Here is a 17486-nt window from a genome sequence, read left to right as displayed (position 1 = left end):
GTGTTGTATAGTGCCTGTTGTCTCAATGGTTCATTTACAGTAATTAAAGGAATGCAACCCTGGTAAAATTAATTTGAGGGATATCAAAGAGAGCAGAGAACTAGAATCCATCACAAATAAAACATAACATGAATAATAAATTTTTATGTAACATGGAACCATGGACAAATTAAGATGGAACAACGTGTAGTGCATGTTAGAAACTGTATCTAAATAGGCACAAGCTAATCCTATAGTGAGGAGAAAGAATGCCCCTTTCCTACCATTGACACCATACTTTCTCTCAGCAAAGAGCTCAGGATGTTGCTGACTTACTATAATGCCTCTTCTCCTTTCTTATGGAGGACTGGCACCACCACCCTTGGAATTCAGAGAGGCACTGAGCACCAGAGAAAAGGGTAAATACTAGAAAGTGTATCAGTTTTAACGGAATTCTTATTAGGAAGTAATAATAACTTTGGATTGTGATTGTCAATATCACTGTAATTGGACAAACAATCTTTGATTAGATTGCTTTGATTAGACAAGCTATAAGTTCTTCTATCCATTTACATGGCATGTTTCTTTAGATCACAAACTGAACAGGGCATTTGCTCTGTTTGAAGCTTGGTTGTTAATTGGATGTAACAGCACAGTACTCAGGTCTTCTGAATTATGCCAGTTTATCTCCTTATTCTAGTTACCAGCACATTTTGAATCCAAATATAATGCAACAACCTGTAACTGAGTACACTGGAAACAGACCTAGCTTACAGCAACGTAATTTGAAAATTTGACTTACTTCTACAGAGCACAACGATCAAAAATTTAATTCTTATACATAAGGTACTTCTTGCAGGGGTGAGTGACCTTTTTTTTAAAAAAAATAAACAACTTGCTTTGTTTTGTTTTTAAAATGTCTCTTACCAAGTGGGAGCGATACAAACAATTTACCTTTTGATGGAGTGACAGGACCATGTGAGGAAAACTTGCAAACTGAAAGAGCACAAAGAAAATGAGCTGGCTGGAGAGATGCTGCCACAGAAGCTGACTGGTTCCACCATCATCAAACTTCTCTTCAGTCTCAGACCGTTCCATGGCATACACCACAAGATCCACCAGCTGGTCCTCCAGCACAGGGCAGCGCTGCTTGTGCTGTAAGGCAGAGATCAGATACAGTATTCCAAAAGCCTTGCCATTAACTTCAGCACTTGTACATTTGCAGTGACAGTACGGCATTTTGACAGAAGGCTGGGAAGCATGAAATGAAGTCTGAACTTAAGTTAAGGATAAGCCAGTGTATTAAAGCTGCACTATGTTACAGGTCACGATGATTTTTACATTTTATCACACATTACATAATTCCCTACTCGGTTCCAAAACATAGATCATCAATGCACAAATAACATCTGGGGGATTTGCTTGTGTTTTTTAATACATTCATGCAGAATGTTATTTCTCTGATCTTGCATTCATGGAAAACAAAGTCCATTCTTTTAACACACTGGTGTGGGTTCTTTTGTTTGTTTGGGGGTTTTTTTGTTGTTGTTGTTTGGTTTTTTGTGGTTTGTTTTTTTTTTTTCCCCCTTCTTCTTCATCCCTCTTTTCTCCTTTAAAGTCCGCTTCAAAACTAGGGATCACCATAAAGAAAAAGATATATCAATTTTACCACCAAACCCAGAGGAAACATCCCAATACATAATATAGGTGTTTAATGACTATTCTCTTTTTCACTCTCATTTTGGGCTCACCTACAATGAGCAGCAGAATTAACACCTGGTTAATATCGCTATAATTAGGTGCTGTCCTACTGACACAGCACCACCTGGTACAAGACAACTTCAAAAAGATTTGAAAATGAATCTAATAAAAGTGGTACGTTCTACATATTGTGAATAGAACAGAAATTACATGTCATAGTGATGAGCTCTTTAGGTGTTAGATTTAGACTGCCACAATCTCCAAGTGAGCTATGCAAACACAGAAATAATTTAAAATACACACCTTCCCTGATGACTTTTAATAATGATCAAGGAATGCAGTATATATTCAGATACATATGCTAGTAAAGATGTATGTAAAGCAGGGCCACTACCAGTGGTCTGGAACTCCAATTATAAAGTTTCAATTTAAGATCATCAGGTATAACATCACATATCACAAGTTCTTTAGTTCAACAACCTTTTATTACCCTGCATTCATATAGTTATACTGGTAAAAAGTACTATTCCTAAGGACAAAAAGCCGTGTGGAATTTAACCTATTTCAGACAGCGCTAGCACTTTGGAAATAATCTAACTTCTGTTTGTTTCATTAAAATCTCTATTCAGTAATGGTTTGGGGGGGGGGGGGGGGGATTTTTTTTTTTTTTTTTTTTTTTTTTTTTTTACACCTGATGCCTGTAACGTAATGCAGCCTTAAAGAAAACATTATTACTTTAATGATACAAAAGAAAAGGAACTGAGCTGCTCAAACGCTAATCATGAAAATGCAGTATCCCTTTCTACAGGCAAAAAGGTGTATGTAAAAAAGTTTAAAAGATCACCCAAATACTCATAAAATATTTTAGGGATGCCTTAGATGAGTTCTTTGACTTACTAGCCAGGCAGCCTAAAACACCCGTTTTAATTAATAAAGAAAGAAATAATAAAAGGAAAGAGAGATGCCGAAAGGAGATGCTTGTTCTACCTTCAGCGATGGTAGTCTTTTGCCATGAAAAAAAAAAGAGATTCTCTCCAATTAAAAATAAAATGCAAGAATGGGAAAAGTTGACAAAATACAGTGAACAGCATCCCCTGTTGCATGCTCTTCGCCAGCTCAAAACTGCAGAAAGCTACAATTCTAGCTGTGCTTTCCTGAAGCATGCTTAACACAAACCTCTAACTAAGACAGAAAGCACCGCTTACTATTTCCCCTTCTCTTCTAGTACGCAATGCCATTATCACGGATCAACCATGTTACAGGTTTACAGAGAGCCGTATTAACACAACCAGTTGAGAATACTTTGGGTTTTTTGCAGTTCATTTTTTTCCCCCTCCCAAAGCAACTAATTATGAAGCAGAGCAGGGTGCAACAGACAAGACTACAGACTAGTTTATAATCCAGCATGCAAAACTACTACGTACAGGGCTTGAAATTTAATAGTTTGCTAAGCACTGGGTTAATGTCCAAAAGCCTAATCATGTTAGGCTATACTAATTTAGAATAAAGTTACTCAAAGAATACAACAGGAAAATATTACTGTTAAAAAGAAAGCCAGAATTTCCAGTAGGAATTTTCACTATTCTGAATAATTCTAAGATTGGGAAAAGTTTAGGAGCTGGGAAGTTAAAAAATAAATTCACTCTTTTATTCTGAAAATCATGCTTTCATTGCTTCAAAACCAATTTTTAATAAGAAATATAGCAGTACTTCACATTCTATCTTCATTAATTTAATTTTCTGGCATTTTTTCTTTCTGTATTTTCAGTGAATAGACATTTTTGCACAAGTTTTGTATCTACAGTTTTAGAGCACTCAGAAATAAAATATCATGCCGCATAAGAATTTGCAGGATTGGGACCTTGTTTTATTAATTACTCATAACTGAGAGAACATCTCAGTATATACTGAGACTAATAAAAATATAGGTGAGAGCTGATTTTCCTCACAAATAAGTAGGAATTAATGTTTTGGTATGGCTTAAACAAAACAAAAACAAAAAACCAAACCAAACACTGTTTTGGATTATATATGGAAAAATATAGCATTCAAAATCACTATACTTTTCTCCTAAAGGGAACGGTATTCAAACTTTTGTAATTTGCTTATATAAATACATATTCTCCATTTTGCCCTGAAAATAATATTTAAAGATCTGACAAATACATAATCTCATTGAAAACACTATTAAACCATGAAGAAATACGGGGGGGGGGGAAAAGTGCTACCACGTCAACTTGATACTAAAATTTCTCTTGAGAGCAGCCCTCTGATGGACTCGTGGTACTTATTTCAGTGGATCAAAGCTTCATTTGGGTTTGGGTTTTGGTTGTTTTTTTGGTTTTTTTTGGTTGGTTGGGTTTTTTTGGTGGGTTGGGGGGGTGGGTGGCAGGTAGAGTTAAAAGCATTCCCTAAAAGAGAAGTATTTTAAGAAGTCAGTAAGGCTAGCTGCAAGCTATTATAGTTTTCGAATATTTTAAGCAAACAACATTTAGCTCAAAAATATTAAATAAATATCTACACTTAAGAAATGGATTCAGAAGACCAAATCTCAGACCCTAAGATCCCTGCAAGAGTAAATGGTGTCTCCAGAAGTCCAATTCAAAATGTGTAAGTTAAATGCCTGAAGTAGTTAATACAAGACAGAACTATAGCCCCCTCTCACTTCCGTTTTCCAAAACTATGCTACCAAGACACAAAACCTTAAAGCCTGTTGTTTATATTATGAGTGATTCTATTTCTACCAAGTTTGGTGGGCATTCTCAAGTTTTCATCATTAAAAAATGTAGCAAGTTTCAACAAGGAAGTTGCACTCAAGTGTTCTCAACACACACTCCTACAATCAGAAATACATAAAAAATAATCACACCCCTTAAATTAAGTACTTTGCCATGTTAACAGAATAATATCGGATAGTAAGTTCCCAGCATCAACCTATAATATTTTAAGAATGAAAGGGAAAGGAAAGTCAATTTTTGACTATGGCATTATGTCATTCCTTTCACTTAATGATTCTGCTTACACAATGCATGGACAGACATGAAATAAACAACATCTTCCCCAAGCAAACTATCCTGGTTTGTAGCTAGGAGAGAATACAACTACACATTCAACTGAACACAGTATGGCATAGATAATTTCCTACTCAAAGCTGCAGATCACCACTGCTGGTTTAAAAGGTGACCAGCCAAACATACTCTTTGAAGAGCAAAATCATTAATACAATAGCTGCCAATTAAAACTTTGTATAACATTATAGAAACAAGACACCTGAAAATTACCTCCTCTTTCATATAATCCCCGACCCAGAGAAATCAAAGTTTAACAAAGTTTTTCATTGTTTAGAGGACTGCAATACAATCCTGACTGCCATTAAGCAAGCAAAAACAGCATTTTAGTCTTCATGCAAGTTTGTACATATAGAGAAGGTAAAGATATAAACCAAAATGTTCAAAGTGACTTCGTGTCCTTAAGACATTATTAAAGCTCAAGTTTAAGAACCAACTGTAGGGTGACTAAACCGAATCTTAATTTGGCATCAGTGTATTAAGACACTTTGAACTGTTAACCATCTTCCAAAAAACCAGATTGTTACATACCTCAACAAATTACTTAAAAGATAATTAAGTATTGGCAGTATCACCCCAGCTAACGGCAGAATATAAATTGACACAGAATCATAGAATCATTTAGGTTGGAAAAGACCCTTAAGATCATCAAGTCCAACCGTAAACCATGATAACATACATGATAAAATACAATGTAAATCTCTACTTCCTATAGACCAGTTCAAAGAGGTATACAAGAGGAGGTATTGTCCCATATAGAAGTACACAGTAGCAAAAAATAAAAATCCCCAGACTCAGACAGAAGGAACATTTTGAAGCCTGTATTATTACATCTGGACTTAAAACCATATACTTGATAAAGGTATTAGAAAACCTCATCCCACAACAAAACTCAGAATCCTGAAAGGAACATATGAATATATAAACAAATTTTACCTTCAGTTTTCTCTCTGCAAGGTTAAAAGGACAGCTGGATTTGTACTTTTTTTACACAACTCAGAGATGGTTTGAGTGAACAGTTTTCTACCACAGATCTGCTTAGCTAATATTGAACCAGAAAATTTCATTGTTCATCTTCAAGAATATTTGAGAACTAGGACAAATTTGGCTGAACCATACCTAGTTTGTGATGCCAAAAGATTCAAATGAAGGCTCCAATCCTGCAACTGGATCTGTGTAAATAGTTGATAGGGCATACAAGCAGCTTCACATAAATAATAAATGATCATAAATAAATAATGATCATTGCTTTGAGGTGTTTCTGTATTTATTTTGAAACAAACTTGGCACTATTTGCATTTCTAAGTGTCTTCTATTATACTGACAATTCATTTATGCAGGTTAGTTCAATTCTAATAACAAAATACAAAATTATCAGCCATTTTACTGAAAGCATCGATACAGTTACACAACTTCTGAAAAGCATGCTACTATGTTTTGTCAGGTGGCTACATTAAAAAATTCAACATGAAGTTAATTTGTACCTAAAAGCAAGTAAAATTTTAATGTTTTCCACATTTTTAAACAGAGTATATTAATGTTTAAATGGAACATTATTTCCTTTTCTATACCACTACACCACCCTACTCTATATTTATATTTTTAACTCACAAATTTTCAACAGCCCAAACATCTTTATGCTGATGTAACTGTAGTAGCACAGCTATAGTTCATGTTCTGTCAGCATTTCCTTTATAAGCTACATTCTTCAAGTTTGCTCCTTGGCCATAAAAATTCATGCCAGGTTGAAACTTTGTGCAGGAATTCATACACTAGCAAACAAATTTTAAGAAGTACAGTTCAATACATTTCATTACTTCATTTAAATTTTCTTGTATTACTTTTAGAGGACAGTAAAGTAGGCGTTAAAAAACAGCATTTTTTAACATCAATGTTTTTTGACCTGAAGGCACAGACCACCCATAGTTAGAAGAATAAAATGGGTTCAATATATTTTTTTGTCTGGATCTTGTATTATTTACCAGCTACAAGATGCATAGAGGAATATTTTGAGTCATTAACTGGATGTAGACACAGAAATAGACACAGAATACAAATACTACTCATTTCAACACTAAACCTAGCAGCTCATTTCCAAGGTTTAACATTTCAGCTGCCTTAAGTCTCAAATACAAAAGATTGTCGTATACAACACAGAGTACTGTTTGTAATGTAGGAACCTGCGCGTTCAAAAACATTGTCCTAATCCAGAAAGAGTACTGGTGTATTTCACTTACAATGGGAAATATACACAAGGTTTCAGGATCATGTAAATTTTATAGTCAAGTTACAAATCTGAAAAAAGTTTCTTAAATGGAAACACTGACACAACCTTCACTATAGTATTGCAAACAGCAACGCTATTTTATAAATCTTAAACAATGTTTTTTTTTAAAGTAGGTGTGGAACTGATTATTGTAACAAGGGATCAACTGTAAATATAATACCCATAATTTCAAATTTCAAGCAGAAGTCCACTTGGTTGATTTGCTCAGGCATTTATTTATTTATTTAAACAAGTAGTCAAATTTTCAGGAACTACTTTTCACATGGTATTCTGCACTACCTTTCTTTCACCTAGCTTGGAGAATATTATAATTGCCTGTTGGGACACTTGTTACAGGGCTTCCTAATGATAAGAAAATTCCACTAGTAAAGCTTTTTTTTTCTTTTCCTTTTTTTTTTTTTTTTTTTTTTTTTTTTAAAACAATGATGCATTTAGAGCTTTATAATTTTACAATCAAGTGCAGTGGATGTTATTCCACTTGCATGAGGAAAGAAATTTTGAACTAAGAATCTCTCCTCATCTGAAAATTCCAGAAGACAAAGTAAAAGTTCTTATGACTGGTAAGGGAAATGGCAGCAGTCCATTCCAACCAAAATTTTAGGGCCGAAGGACCACCGACTGTCAGCCTTATGCTACATCTCTCATATCTCTAGAGATTTGTAGTGAGAATTTGCCCTTGACTAATGGTCCTGCCAATTTCAAGCCCTGACTGTACATGTATTCTCTAACTGGAATCAGTGGCTACAAAGCGGCCAGCGTATCGTTAGTCACAATACAACAGTAAGGTTGTGAACATACCTGAGCAATGTTCAAGGTCTAGAGCATTGGAGGATGGGCAGGACAAGACAGGACAGAACAAAAATAAAGGAAGAAAAAAAGAAAAGACAAAACAGTGACTATGAGGCCAGCCTCAAGGATCCCCAAGTCAGACTAAGCCCTCCCATTCTAGGGTACAAAAAGACAAAAATGTAATAAAACAAAACCCAGCTTTTCGCTATTCTAGTATATAACATGCCAATATAACAGAGTACCACAATGCTTTAAAAACTAATGAACAATAACCATTTTTATTGTTTGAGCTAGCAGTCTCCTACTGTCTGTCACAGGTGTACTTGAGGCTGGCCTTATAGGAAAAAAAAGCAATGCAAAAAAAAATCATATTTTAAATCTCTACTTTTCAATTTAACATTCGTAAAGCAATATACAAATGATAGGAACAACAGTGTCCAATTAACCTAATATGATCTCATAAAAAAATAAAAATAAAAAAAATTTCACTCTCTGGACCTAAACTGTTTTGCTTAGTTAGCTATAGCAAAGAAAAGAGAAAAAGAATAGTGCAGATTCTATGCAGAATTAAATCACGTGTTACAGCACAGTACAGTACCTGCTTATTCAGACCTAGCATATTGCAGACCATATCCCTTGAATACGGTTGTTCCAGCACATATCTCAACAAAGCAGTCTGTGGCTCAAACAGATCCTTAAAAAAAAAAAAGCAATCACATACAAACATGTATTGCCTCAAGATTATGTTTAATACTGAGTTTACATTTAACTGAGTTAAACAATGTAAGAATGAATGTTTAATTTATGCAGATATGTATTATCCGGCAAATCTTTTTGCTCTCTGATACCCAAAAGAAAGGAGAAAATAATCACAGCTCTTAAGAAGTGACAGATTTTATGGGGACCACGCAGAAGAACATTCTTCATCCAATAAAAGGATGGCACAGCCTGTTTGAAACAGCCTTGAAATACTGGAAGACTGTCAAGCACTCAAAGGAAGCCAGGTAAGACAACTGAGGAAGCACATGACCAAGATCCATAAAAATCATGAGTAGCATGAAGAAAGGAGACATGGAACAACCGCTCACTGTATCTTCCAATAGCTGAATCACTTCAAAGAAAAATGTTATCTGAAGCTAGGTTCAAAACAACATGAAGTTGAAATGTGGAACTCCTTGTCAAAGGGATGTTGAAGATGCTAAAAGTTTACAGGGGCTCAAGAGGAGACTGAACAAATATTTGGAAAAGGATGGTTTGCCAAATATATAGAAACCAAATCTGCCTCAGGAAACACCCAAAATGATAATGGCTGTGGAGTGTGAACACTATGTCATTAGATATACCATCTTTATATCCTTCCTTAGACACCTAGGATTAGGGGAATGGGATGCTGGACAACATGGATTTTTGTCCTGATCCTTTACAGTCTTTAAATTCTTTCAGTACACCACTATTTCACACTCAGAGTTTTAAGTTCAAATAAACTAACTTAAATATAAGTTCAAATAGGCTAACTTATATTTAAGTTTGAATTGTAAAATTATCTTTCCTATGGAATAACAAAGAGCACAAAAAAGAAGAAATTACCTTCCCATTCTCTTTCATCTCCCCACTGCTAAACTAATTTTCAAATCAATTCTCTGCTCTCTCTTGCTCTCTCACATGCACACACCCACAAAGCACGTTAAACACCTCATGCTCTTCAGCATCCTGGGCAGCAGTAATACCACACACTACTTTGAAGGTCTTGCGCATATAGCTTGAAATCATTGAAATACATAAACATGGTGAAAACATCTATGTTTTCAATGTTAGCCTAGCTGGAACAATCAGATATTCACAGTTGAAATTATTCCCCCCCCCCCCGTGATATAAAAGCTTCATATTTATTGAATATAACACATTTAAAAAGCTTAATAAGGCATACCTTATCATATGGTAAGAGACCTTTCAAAGGAAAACGAAGGGTTGTAGGATCCAGCTTCCATGAGTTACACATGGCACCCGAGTTATTTACCACAGGAAGAAGACTACAGCGACCTACGTGCAATGAAACATTATAAATTCTAAAAAGGTGAAGCTGGCCTATTGTTTAATTATTCTGATGCAAAAACTGGCCTCAGCCACTTTTATGCTCTCCTTAAATTTCCACTGTTTAAAGCTTTTTACCACAGGATTGCTTCAGGCTGATTTTATTTTTCTAACTAATTTTCAAGTAATAAAATATCTAAGGAGTAAAATCCCCATTTGTTCAGATTGGGTACCCCGAAAACAGAAGTATTTGCAAATATTAACCTAAAAGTGCCCTTTTAGGTTACCAGAAGACTGTTCCATTGCCATTGCTTGACCTAGGGATTTAATTTTGGTACACTGACCCTTTCCACACAGAAAATGGTATTACTAATCTAAGCATATAACGTAGTCTTTTGATTTCCCTTCATTCACCTTGTAAGACAAACTGTGGGCAGGATTCTGTTCATTAAGCTAGTCAAATAGAAGCATCTGTACTACAGTTACAGTCAGTGGAGATCTAGTCAACTCAGTCAGCCTGATTCAGCTGATCACATATGAAGAGTTTTTTGTAGGGTAATTTAGACTTGTTAATCAGTGTAGATTAGACACCTGGGATTTATTTCAGTTGCTTAAACACAGGCTTCTGAACTGAGTCCCCAGCGCACCTGTATATCAGCATCTAAATTTAGGTGCCTCAACTTTGACCTAAATCTCACTGTCAGTTCAAATTCCATGACTTCTATTGTCCAGACTGGCCATATTACTAACAGATAAAACAAGAAGTAAACAAATATTTTTTCCTCCCCTTCAACTGTATCTATACAGGTCATTTACACATACAAGACTTGTAAAAATCTGTGTGTGATCCCTGCGAGTCATATATATAAAAGCTATGCCACACTTCCAATAGAAGAATAACTACATGCTTCTGAAACACAAAATGTTTTGGAGCATTACAGATGAATTTACATTCTTAATCTCTGCACTGAAGAAGCTCAGTTGCAATAAACCTTGCTCAAATCTAAGATACAATGCAGCTGTTATTAAACTACTTAATTCTCAAAGCAAACAGAAGCCATTTTTATCTTTTTGAAGAAAAATGCAACAGGCATCACAATTAAAACAGCCAAATTTTAATCTTCAGACTTCTAGCAATAAATGAAGGTGAGTTTTTCTTTCACAGAAGAGGACAGCCAGTACTCATCTGAGCTGAGAAATGTTCACACAGAAGCCTGCAACAACAGGGATAAGGCTGAGCAGCTACAAAAGCTCCAACTGAAACTGAAGTCAGAAAACACTCCGTGACTAGCATTACCAGTGGATCTGTATTAACTCAAAATCCTTGAGCATAGAAAACCTACGGTTTTCTTAACATCTACTGTAGTTAGAAACTATATGGCCATGTAACAAGTAGTACACTTCCACTACCAGCTTGTAGCAAAAAATTATTTGATCTCATCAATATGAATTTTCCTCTTCAAAGCAAAAACTGAAGAGAAGCAAGTCTGAGAAAAAACTGATAAGAGTAAAGATACTACATGAAACATAAGCTCTGAATCATTTTGCTTAGATGAATATATGCCCCAAAAGGTTATAAGAAACAAGTAGTTCAAAATAAATTAATTTACTTTGAAGTCATTCATGAAGTCATTCTCTTACCACAAATGGAATTTATTCTTGCTGTAGGTCTGAAGGTATCCACAAAATCCGATACCAAATTACCTAGTAACTGGGTGAGAAGAGGAGAAAAAAGTAAGTTAAGGGTTTAAGTCGCAGATACTGATAAGGAATATTTAAGACTTAAAACCAATTTATACATTCTAATAAAATACCCAGGAATCTACTAAAATAATTAGCTTCCTATGCATTTCGACAAGTCAGAAAAATCATCCAGAACCGAAAACCACAAAAGGAAAAATGTGACTTTATGAAGAAGCACTCTTCTCAGTTTGCACTCGAATGAGAGTTTATGTAATACCTGTTTCTCCTGTGCATACTATACTATTTCAGTGCATACTACTTAGTAACTGATGATTTAAGACAAGCTTTAGAATTTCTGCTCATAACAAATCTCTGTTTGCCTGTCAATAACAATTCCACAAAAACAAAGGACCTAGATTAGTACACTCTGGATTAAATCTTGGCTCAAAAGAAGTCAGTAACAGTTTTTCCATTAATTCAAGGGAGTTGGGATTTTATCCTTTTCCCAACACCTAGTTATTTCAACAGAATACAAAATTAAAAACTGGATCAACGCGACATTCTTTTTGGAAACAGTGACTATTTTCATTGCACCAGAGCACCAAATATTTTTGCGTAACTGAATTTAAAACAGAAGGAAAACACTGGTGAGCTATTTAAAGTATTTTTTCTTATCGTGAAGCCATAGAGAAAGCACAATCTGGTAGGTAAGCATGACCTGCATTTCCAAATGTATTCAACAAAACCAACTCAGTGCTTCAAGAGTTTCAAACATCAGGCCATAGGTCAAAACTATATCATCAATTTCATGCAAGAACACAGGGAGCTGCTGCTGCAATCATATCAAGCCTCTATCTTAATCTACACGCCTAAACACAGAGCTTACAGTTGAATACAAGATTTTAAATCTTCATTTAAACGTTATTTTTAAAAAATGAAAGTAATTTTGTTTTGTGTGGAACAAAACTCCAGACTACATGATTTAGTATCATTACCCAATGGGGAAGTTTTCCTTCAGGATATAGTTTTCTGATTTCTGTTACTGCAAAGTAGGCAGGTAACAAACATGCATTTCTTTCCAAAATGTAGGCTACCACCTATAAATAAAAAAAAATACATCAGTGTCAAAGACTTTGGATAAGGTAAACAAAGGTGTAGTCTGTCTACTAGTCTGAGGCAGCCCATGAAAACAGAATTAGGAATGTAAGAACTAAAATACTTTTTCATAAGTTGTGTTCTTACAGTACTACATTAGTTTAAAACCTGTTTTTAATTGTACAAGTTAGACTGTTTAAGCCTAAGTAAAACTATGCCTCTATGTCTGTGTACAAACTATTGAAAACAATTACTGTTTTATCCACTAAGAAAAAAATAAAGAAATTCATCTCAGTATTATATGTCATACATCCTGCCTTAGGCAAGTCAAACATTGGGCCTGACTCTCCTTTTAGGGACTTATCTACAATATCCCCCAAAAGCTCTTTGTTTACTGTATAATATGCAATTACAGAAAATAATCAGAGCACAAAGAGTCTGTCTTTGCTGTTGAACTGTACCAACTCTCAAAGAGAGCCATCCCAGCTATTAGAAACTCATTAGTGACAAAAGAACGAGGCCTACCTTCATCTATAGTGATAACACAAAATTCAGATAGTTACCTCTCTTGCTGCTAAAAGCTGCTGTACAACAGCTGAGCTCACAGTGTTTGGAATTGTTAAGATTTTCTCTAGGATCACTTTCAACAGATCACGCACACCCTAAAAGAAAGCACACAAAATTAACATTCCCAGATATTCTTTATTTCTGGCAGAAAGATTACACAATAAATATGGTCAGACAATATTTTGACAGACAAATTAGCTATTTGCTGCTAAATCTCAGAAGACAGACTGCTACTGAGAATGTGAACGCTAATGACATTAAACTCCTTACGGAACTTCTGAATCTTAGGACACCCCAGATGAGAAAGTAACTGCTGAAATTTTGATGTGCATCCAGAGGCATCCAACCTACAACGGCTTGTGCAGACTAACCAAAGTACGATGCTATATTTTACATTTTTTGCTCTAGCACTGTCATCAATGATGCTGAGATGGCTCTCTGCAAGAGATGCATGTTTCCTACTTCTTCTGTTAAGAATCGTACCCTGCCAAAGACTCAGCTTTCAGGACCTTTTTCCTACATAGCAACAGGGGTCAGAGCAGATGTGAGAACTTCAGCCTTAATGCTCGATAGTATTACTTTTCCATGTGTACCACTTCTGCAACTGCATCAGGGTTATTTAGCTTGTAACTGAAAGAGGGATGGAAGATGACTGTGTGATAGAGAAGAGAGTAAGGCGAGTTATTTGTCCATACAGAATTATCTATTAAGATAAAGCTCAAATATGAAAAAACATTAAAAGTGGTCTTGCTGAATTATTTTTTTTTCATAATCAAAGCAGACTTTGAAACGCTGGGTGTCTCTGACATAAAATCATAAAAACAAAGCCAGAAAATAACGTCTTATCACAAAGAAAGGAATGGGGGGAAGATACCTTGTAGTCTACACCTCCAATAATCTTCCGGACCAATTTAAATGTTAATGCCCACAACTGTGTCCTTTCCCATTCAAGCGTATCGGAGTTTATCAGAGATTCACAAACCATCCTAGCAGAAGGAGAAAATGCAAGAATGAATGACAGATAATAAGCATGTGCTCTCCAGCAATAATTTTACCATGTCATCATAAAATACCCTCCAATATTACAACTCCCATGTATCCTATTTATCGATTCATTCTCACATAGCTTACCTGGGTGGCAAAAGTCCAGTTTCTACTGCCATTGCTAAACAGTCATAAAGAAAAGAAATCCTTTTAGGACTATGTTGGCTATGAATGAATCTTACAATCCACTGGACACACTGTTCATGGGATTCCTGAAAAAGCAGTAGAAGGGAGAAAGAATGTATTTACAGGTAGTAAAACAAACTGTAAAATTCATGTGGTATCCTACCATGAAGAAATGAAACTAACAGAAGAACAAGATTATAAATGGCAAAAGTAGTCCAGTTGTCCAACATACAATTTTCCCTACAAGTCTTTCCAACAGAAGTTGTCCAGTACTGGAAACACCTCTTGGCTGAAACATTGATTTCTATGATCAACTTTGTTTTTCACATATAAGTTAGCACAGAATAGAATAAAATAGAAATGTTCTATATTATTCTTTCCTTTTCACAGTTATAATCAAATTCAGTGAAAACAAAGACGACTAGGTCTCCAATTACAGAAGTGTACCTAGAGGTATCTAACTTTTAAAAGTAATTTTTGAACATAAACATCTGTTTTCCTTTTTTTTTTTCCCTACTTACTCACTTCTACCAGAAATCCTGCAACAAACTACCTTTTTTTGTTTATTTCTTCACTGTTATACTTCCATTTGCTTATCTTTATTTGCACTGCACACCAACCTGTGCTGAACAACTATATAATCTTATATATGTCAAAACTAATCTTTTTTTCTTGCAAAGTCTTCCTATATTCTTTACTGCACCGTATCTGAAACCAGATTCTGAATGACTGGACACAGACCTTATAGCTTAAGTGTTTATCTACCAGACAAGGTTTCACTATATTAAAAAAGTATATAAAGTACATGTAAGAAACAAATTAAATGTTAACCTGGGAAAGACTGCTCCAGAACTGCCTAAAAGCACCCAGGCAGCTGATCAGTTTGGTTCTCTCATCTTCAGGAGTGTCCATAAACATACTAACACAAATAAAAACATAAGTTACTAGCAGTACCCAATGAAAGAGGGCAAGTAGAAAAATACATGCGTACAGAAAGCCTTGCACAAACCAACTAATATTACACTCACCCAGGAAAAGCTTCTTCAATTACTTCTGTTTTCTGTAAGAGAAAAAACCCTGAGTGAGCTATTGTGAAAAGGTTTTCTATGAGTATCACACCACCAGGACGAAGCACAAAAGAATAACAGTTGTACTGTTATGGGACTGTATCAGAGACAGATGTATTTATTCTTCTACGCTAGACTCTTTCAAAGTTGAGATTACTTTGTTTTCAAATAAACATAAACAACATACCTTGTGGATCCAGATTAAAGCTCTTTGTTTTGGGTTGTGTTTTTTTTTTTCTTCTAAACACCAGAGATTAATTTACTTCCCAAAGTTGGAGAAATTGTTTGATTCTGTTACTGCAGCTCTTTTTTCATACTTTGAAAAAATTAGTATTTTGGAATCCCATTAAGTTTTTGTCCCACTTATGTTCCATAACACTCAGTTACACAAATAAATTATATACAGTTACTTTCTCAACTGAGTTTAGATCGGTTGCTTTCTAAATTCCATTGAATGATTATACAGTCTTGTACTAGGCGAAAGATTATATATGAATATCCAGTTTATCTCCTCTAAAACATTCCTTCCCCTCCCCCCCCCCTTTTTTTTTTTTAAAAACTCCATTTTGCTCAAAGGCTTCTACATCATTATTCTAATACCTCAGCAAAGACATTATGGAAAATACTATCCTACAACTTTTTTTACCTTCTACAAGAATTTCATATTATACTCAGATGTGATCTATAACAAACCACTATGTATTTTCATTTTTATATTGCAGAAATAAGAGCATGTAATAAAATAATCTTTCTGGTGATCCTTTTCAATCATACAGCCTAGAACTGCTTGGCACTGCTACTCACAGCTTTCTCAAGAAGCAGAAGAGAAACCAATCCTCAGCCATTCTTCACAGAAACTTATCTAAGTTTCGCTGCTGTCCACCAAGTCGATAATCACAGCAGTGAAAGTAACAACTTGCTATTTTCTCAGTTATGGCTTCAAAAATGCAATGAAAGGGCCCTTTTTTTTTTTGTTACATAAAAACTTTCAGCAAATAACATTGCTCACAAACAGGCAATGTGACAACACAGTTAAATCACAATGTTAAACATGTGAAAACATAATCTGAATGACAGAGCCAAAATGAAAAATCAACTGGGTATGGGCAATTAACATGCTACAAGCAACTTAACACAATTCAAAGAAAAGCACATCGTGCATTTTATAATGCAAATTTAAAACAACCTTCCCTCTACTGAAATTCACCATATGGACATCATTTTCAATTACATTTCTCTATGAGACCGACATATTCTTTCCAGTTCAACCAGTCTCTTCTGTCCGAAACATCAGTCAGGCTCCTGTTCAGGACCTTATCAACTACCGTTACCCCAGTGTTTCAGACCATGAAGTGCTCATATCTACCAAGAAGCTCACTCATTTGTGCTCTACAAAACAATGACTTAATGACTTGGGTTCACAAAGGGAAAGTCCTGTTTAATTTGATATCCTTCTATGATAAGGTCACCAGCCCAGTGGATGAAAGGAAGGCGGTAGATGTAGTTTTTCTGGATTTTAGTAAGGCTTTTGATACTGTCCCTCACAGCATCCTTATGGACAAGTTGTCCAACTGTGGGATGAGTGGGTTCACGGTGCACTGGGTGAAGAACTAACTGAACTGCAGGGCTTGAAGAGTTGTAATGAACGGGGCTACATTGGGCTGGCAACCAGTCACCAGTGGTGTCCTCAGGGCTCAATTCCAGGGCCAGTTCTGTTCAACAGTTTGATCAATGATCTGGATGCGAGAGTGGAATGCACCATTAGCAAGTTTGCTGAGGATACCAAAGCGGGAGGGGCTGCTGTTTCTCTCAAAGGACAAGAGGCCTTGCAGAGGGATCTGGATAAGATTGGAGCATTAGGCTATTACTAACGGGATGAAATTTAACAAGTCGAAACGCTGGATTCTGCACCTAGAATGGAGTAACGCTGGGCACAAGTACAAATTGGGAGAGGAGTGGCTGGAGAGCAGCCCTGCAGAAAGGGATCTGGGGGTGCTGGTCGGCAGCAGGCTCAATAGGAGTCAGCAGTGTGCCCTGGCAGCCAAGAGG

The 17486-nt window shown here is 35.6% G+C and overlaps 1 protein-coding gene across 5 annotated transcripts in view; it reads right to left on the bottom strand.

The window, feature by feature from the left end:
* MED23 (mediator complex subunit 23) overlaps positions 1-17486 on the bottom strand; it is a 40575-nt gene that overhangs the window by 21793 nt on the left and 1296 nt on the right. For 2 of the 5 annotated variants that reach the window (XM_087774008.1, XM_009460753.2), the window contains exons 2-12: positions 15399-15430; positions 15202-15289; positions 14332-14456; positions 14075-14186; positions 13197-13295; positions 12534-12635; positions 11497-11566; positions 9752-9864; positions 8423-8518; positions 7834-7851; positions 934-1134 (exon numbers count right to left, since the gene is read on the bottom strand). In XM_087774008.1, the coding sequence (XP_087630134.1) occupies positions 934-1134; positions 7834-7851; positions 8423-8518; positions 9752-9864; positions 11497-11566; positions 12534-12635; positions 13197-13295; positions 14075-14186; positions 14332-14456; positions 15202-15289; positions 15399-15430 (1056 nt within the window). Of the gene's footprint in view, positions 1-933; positions 1135-7833; positions 7852-8422; positions 8519-9751; positions 9865-11465; positions 11567-12533; positions 12636-13196; positions 13296-14074; positions 14187-14331; positions 14457-15201; positions 15290-15398; positions 15431-17486 lie in introns of those variants that run through there. The other 3 variants (XM_009460754.2, XM_087774009.1, XM_087774010.1) reach the window with 3 other exon arrangements.

Source organism: Nipponia nippon, unplaced genomic scaffold, assembly GCF_047370975.1.
Source record: "Nipponia nippon isolate SJK-2023a ecotype South Korea unplaced genomic scaffold, ASM4737097v1 scaffold_4, whole genome shotgun sequence".
NCBI lineage: Eukaryota > Metazoa > Chordata > Aves > Pelecaniformes > Threskiornithidae > Nipponia > Nipponia nippon.
The sequence above is the reverse complement of the archived record's forward strand: the minus strand, read 5'-3'. Positions and strand labels throughout refer to the sequence as shown.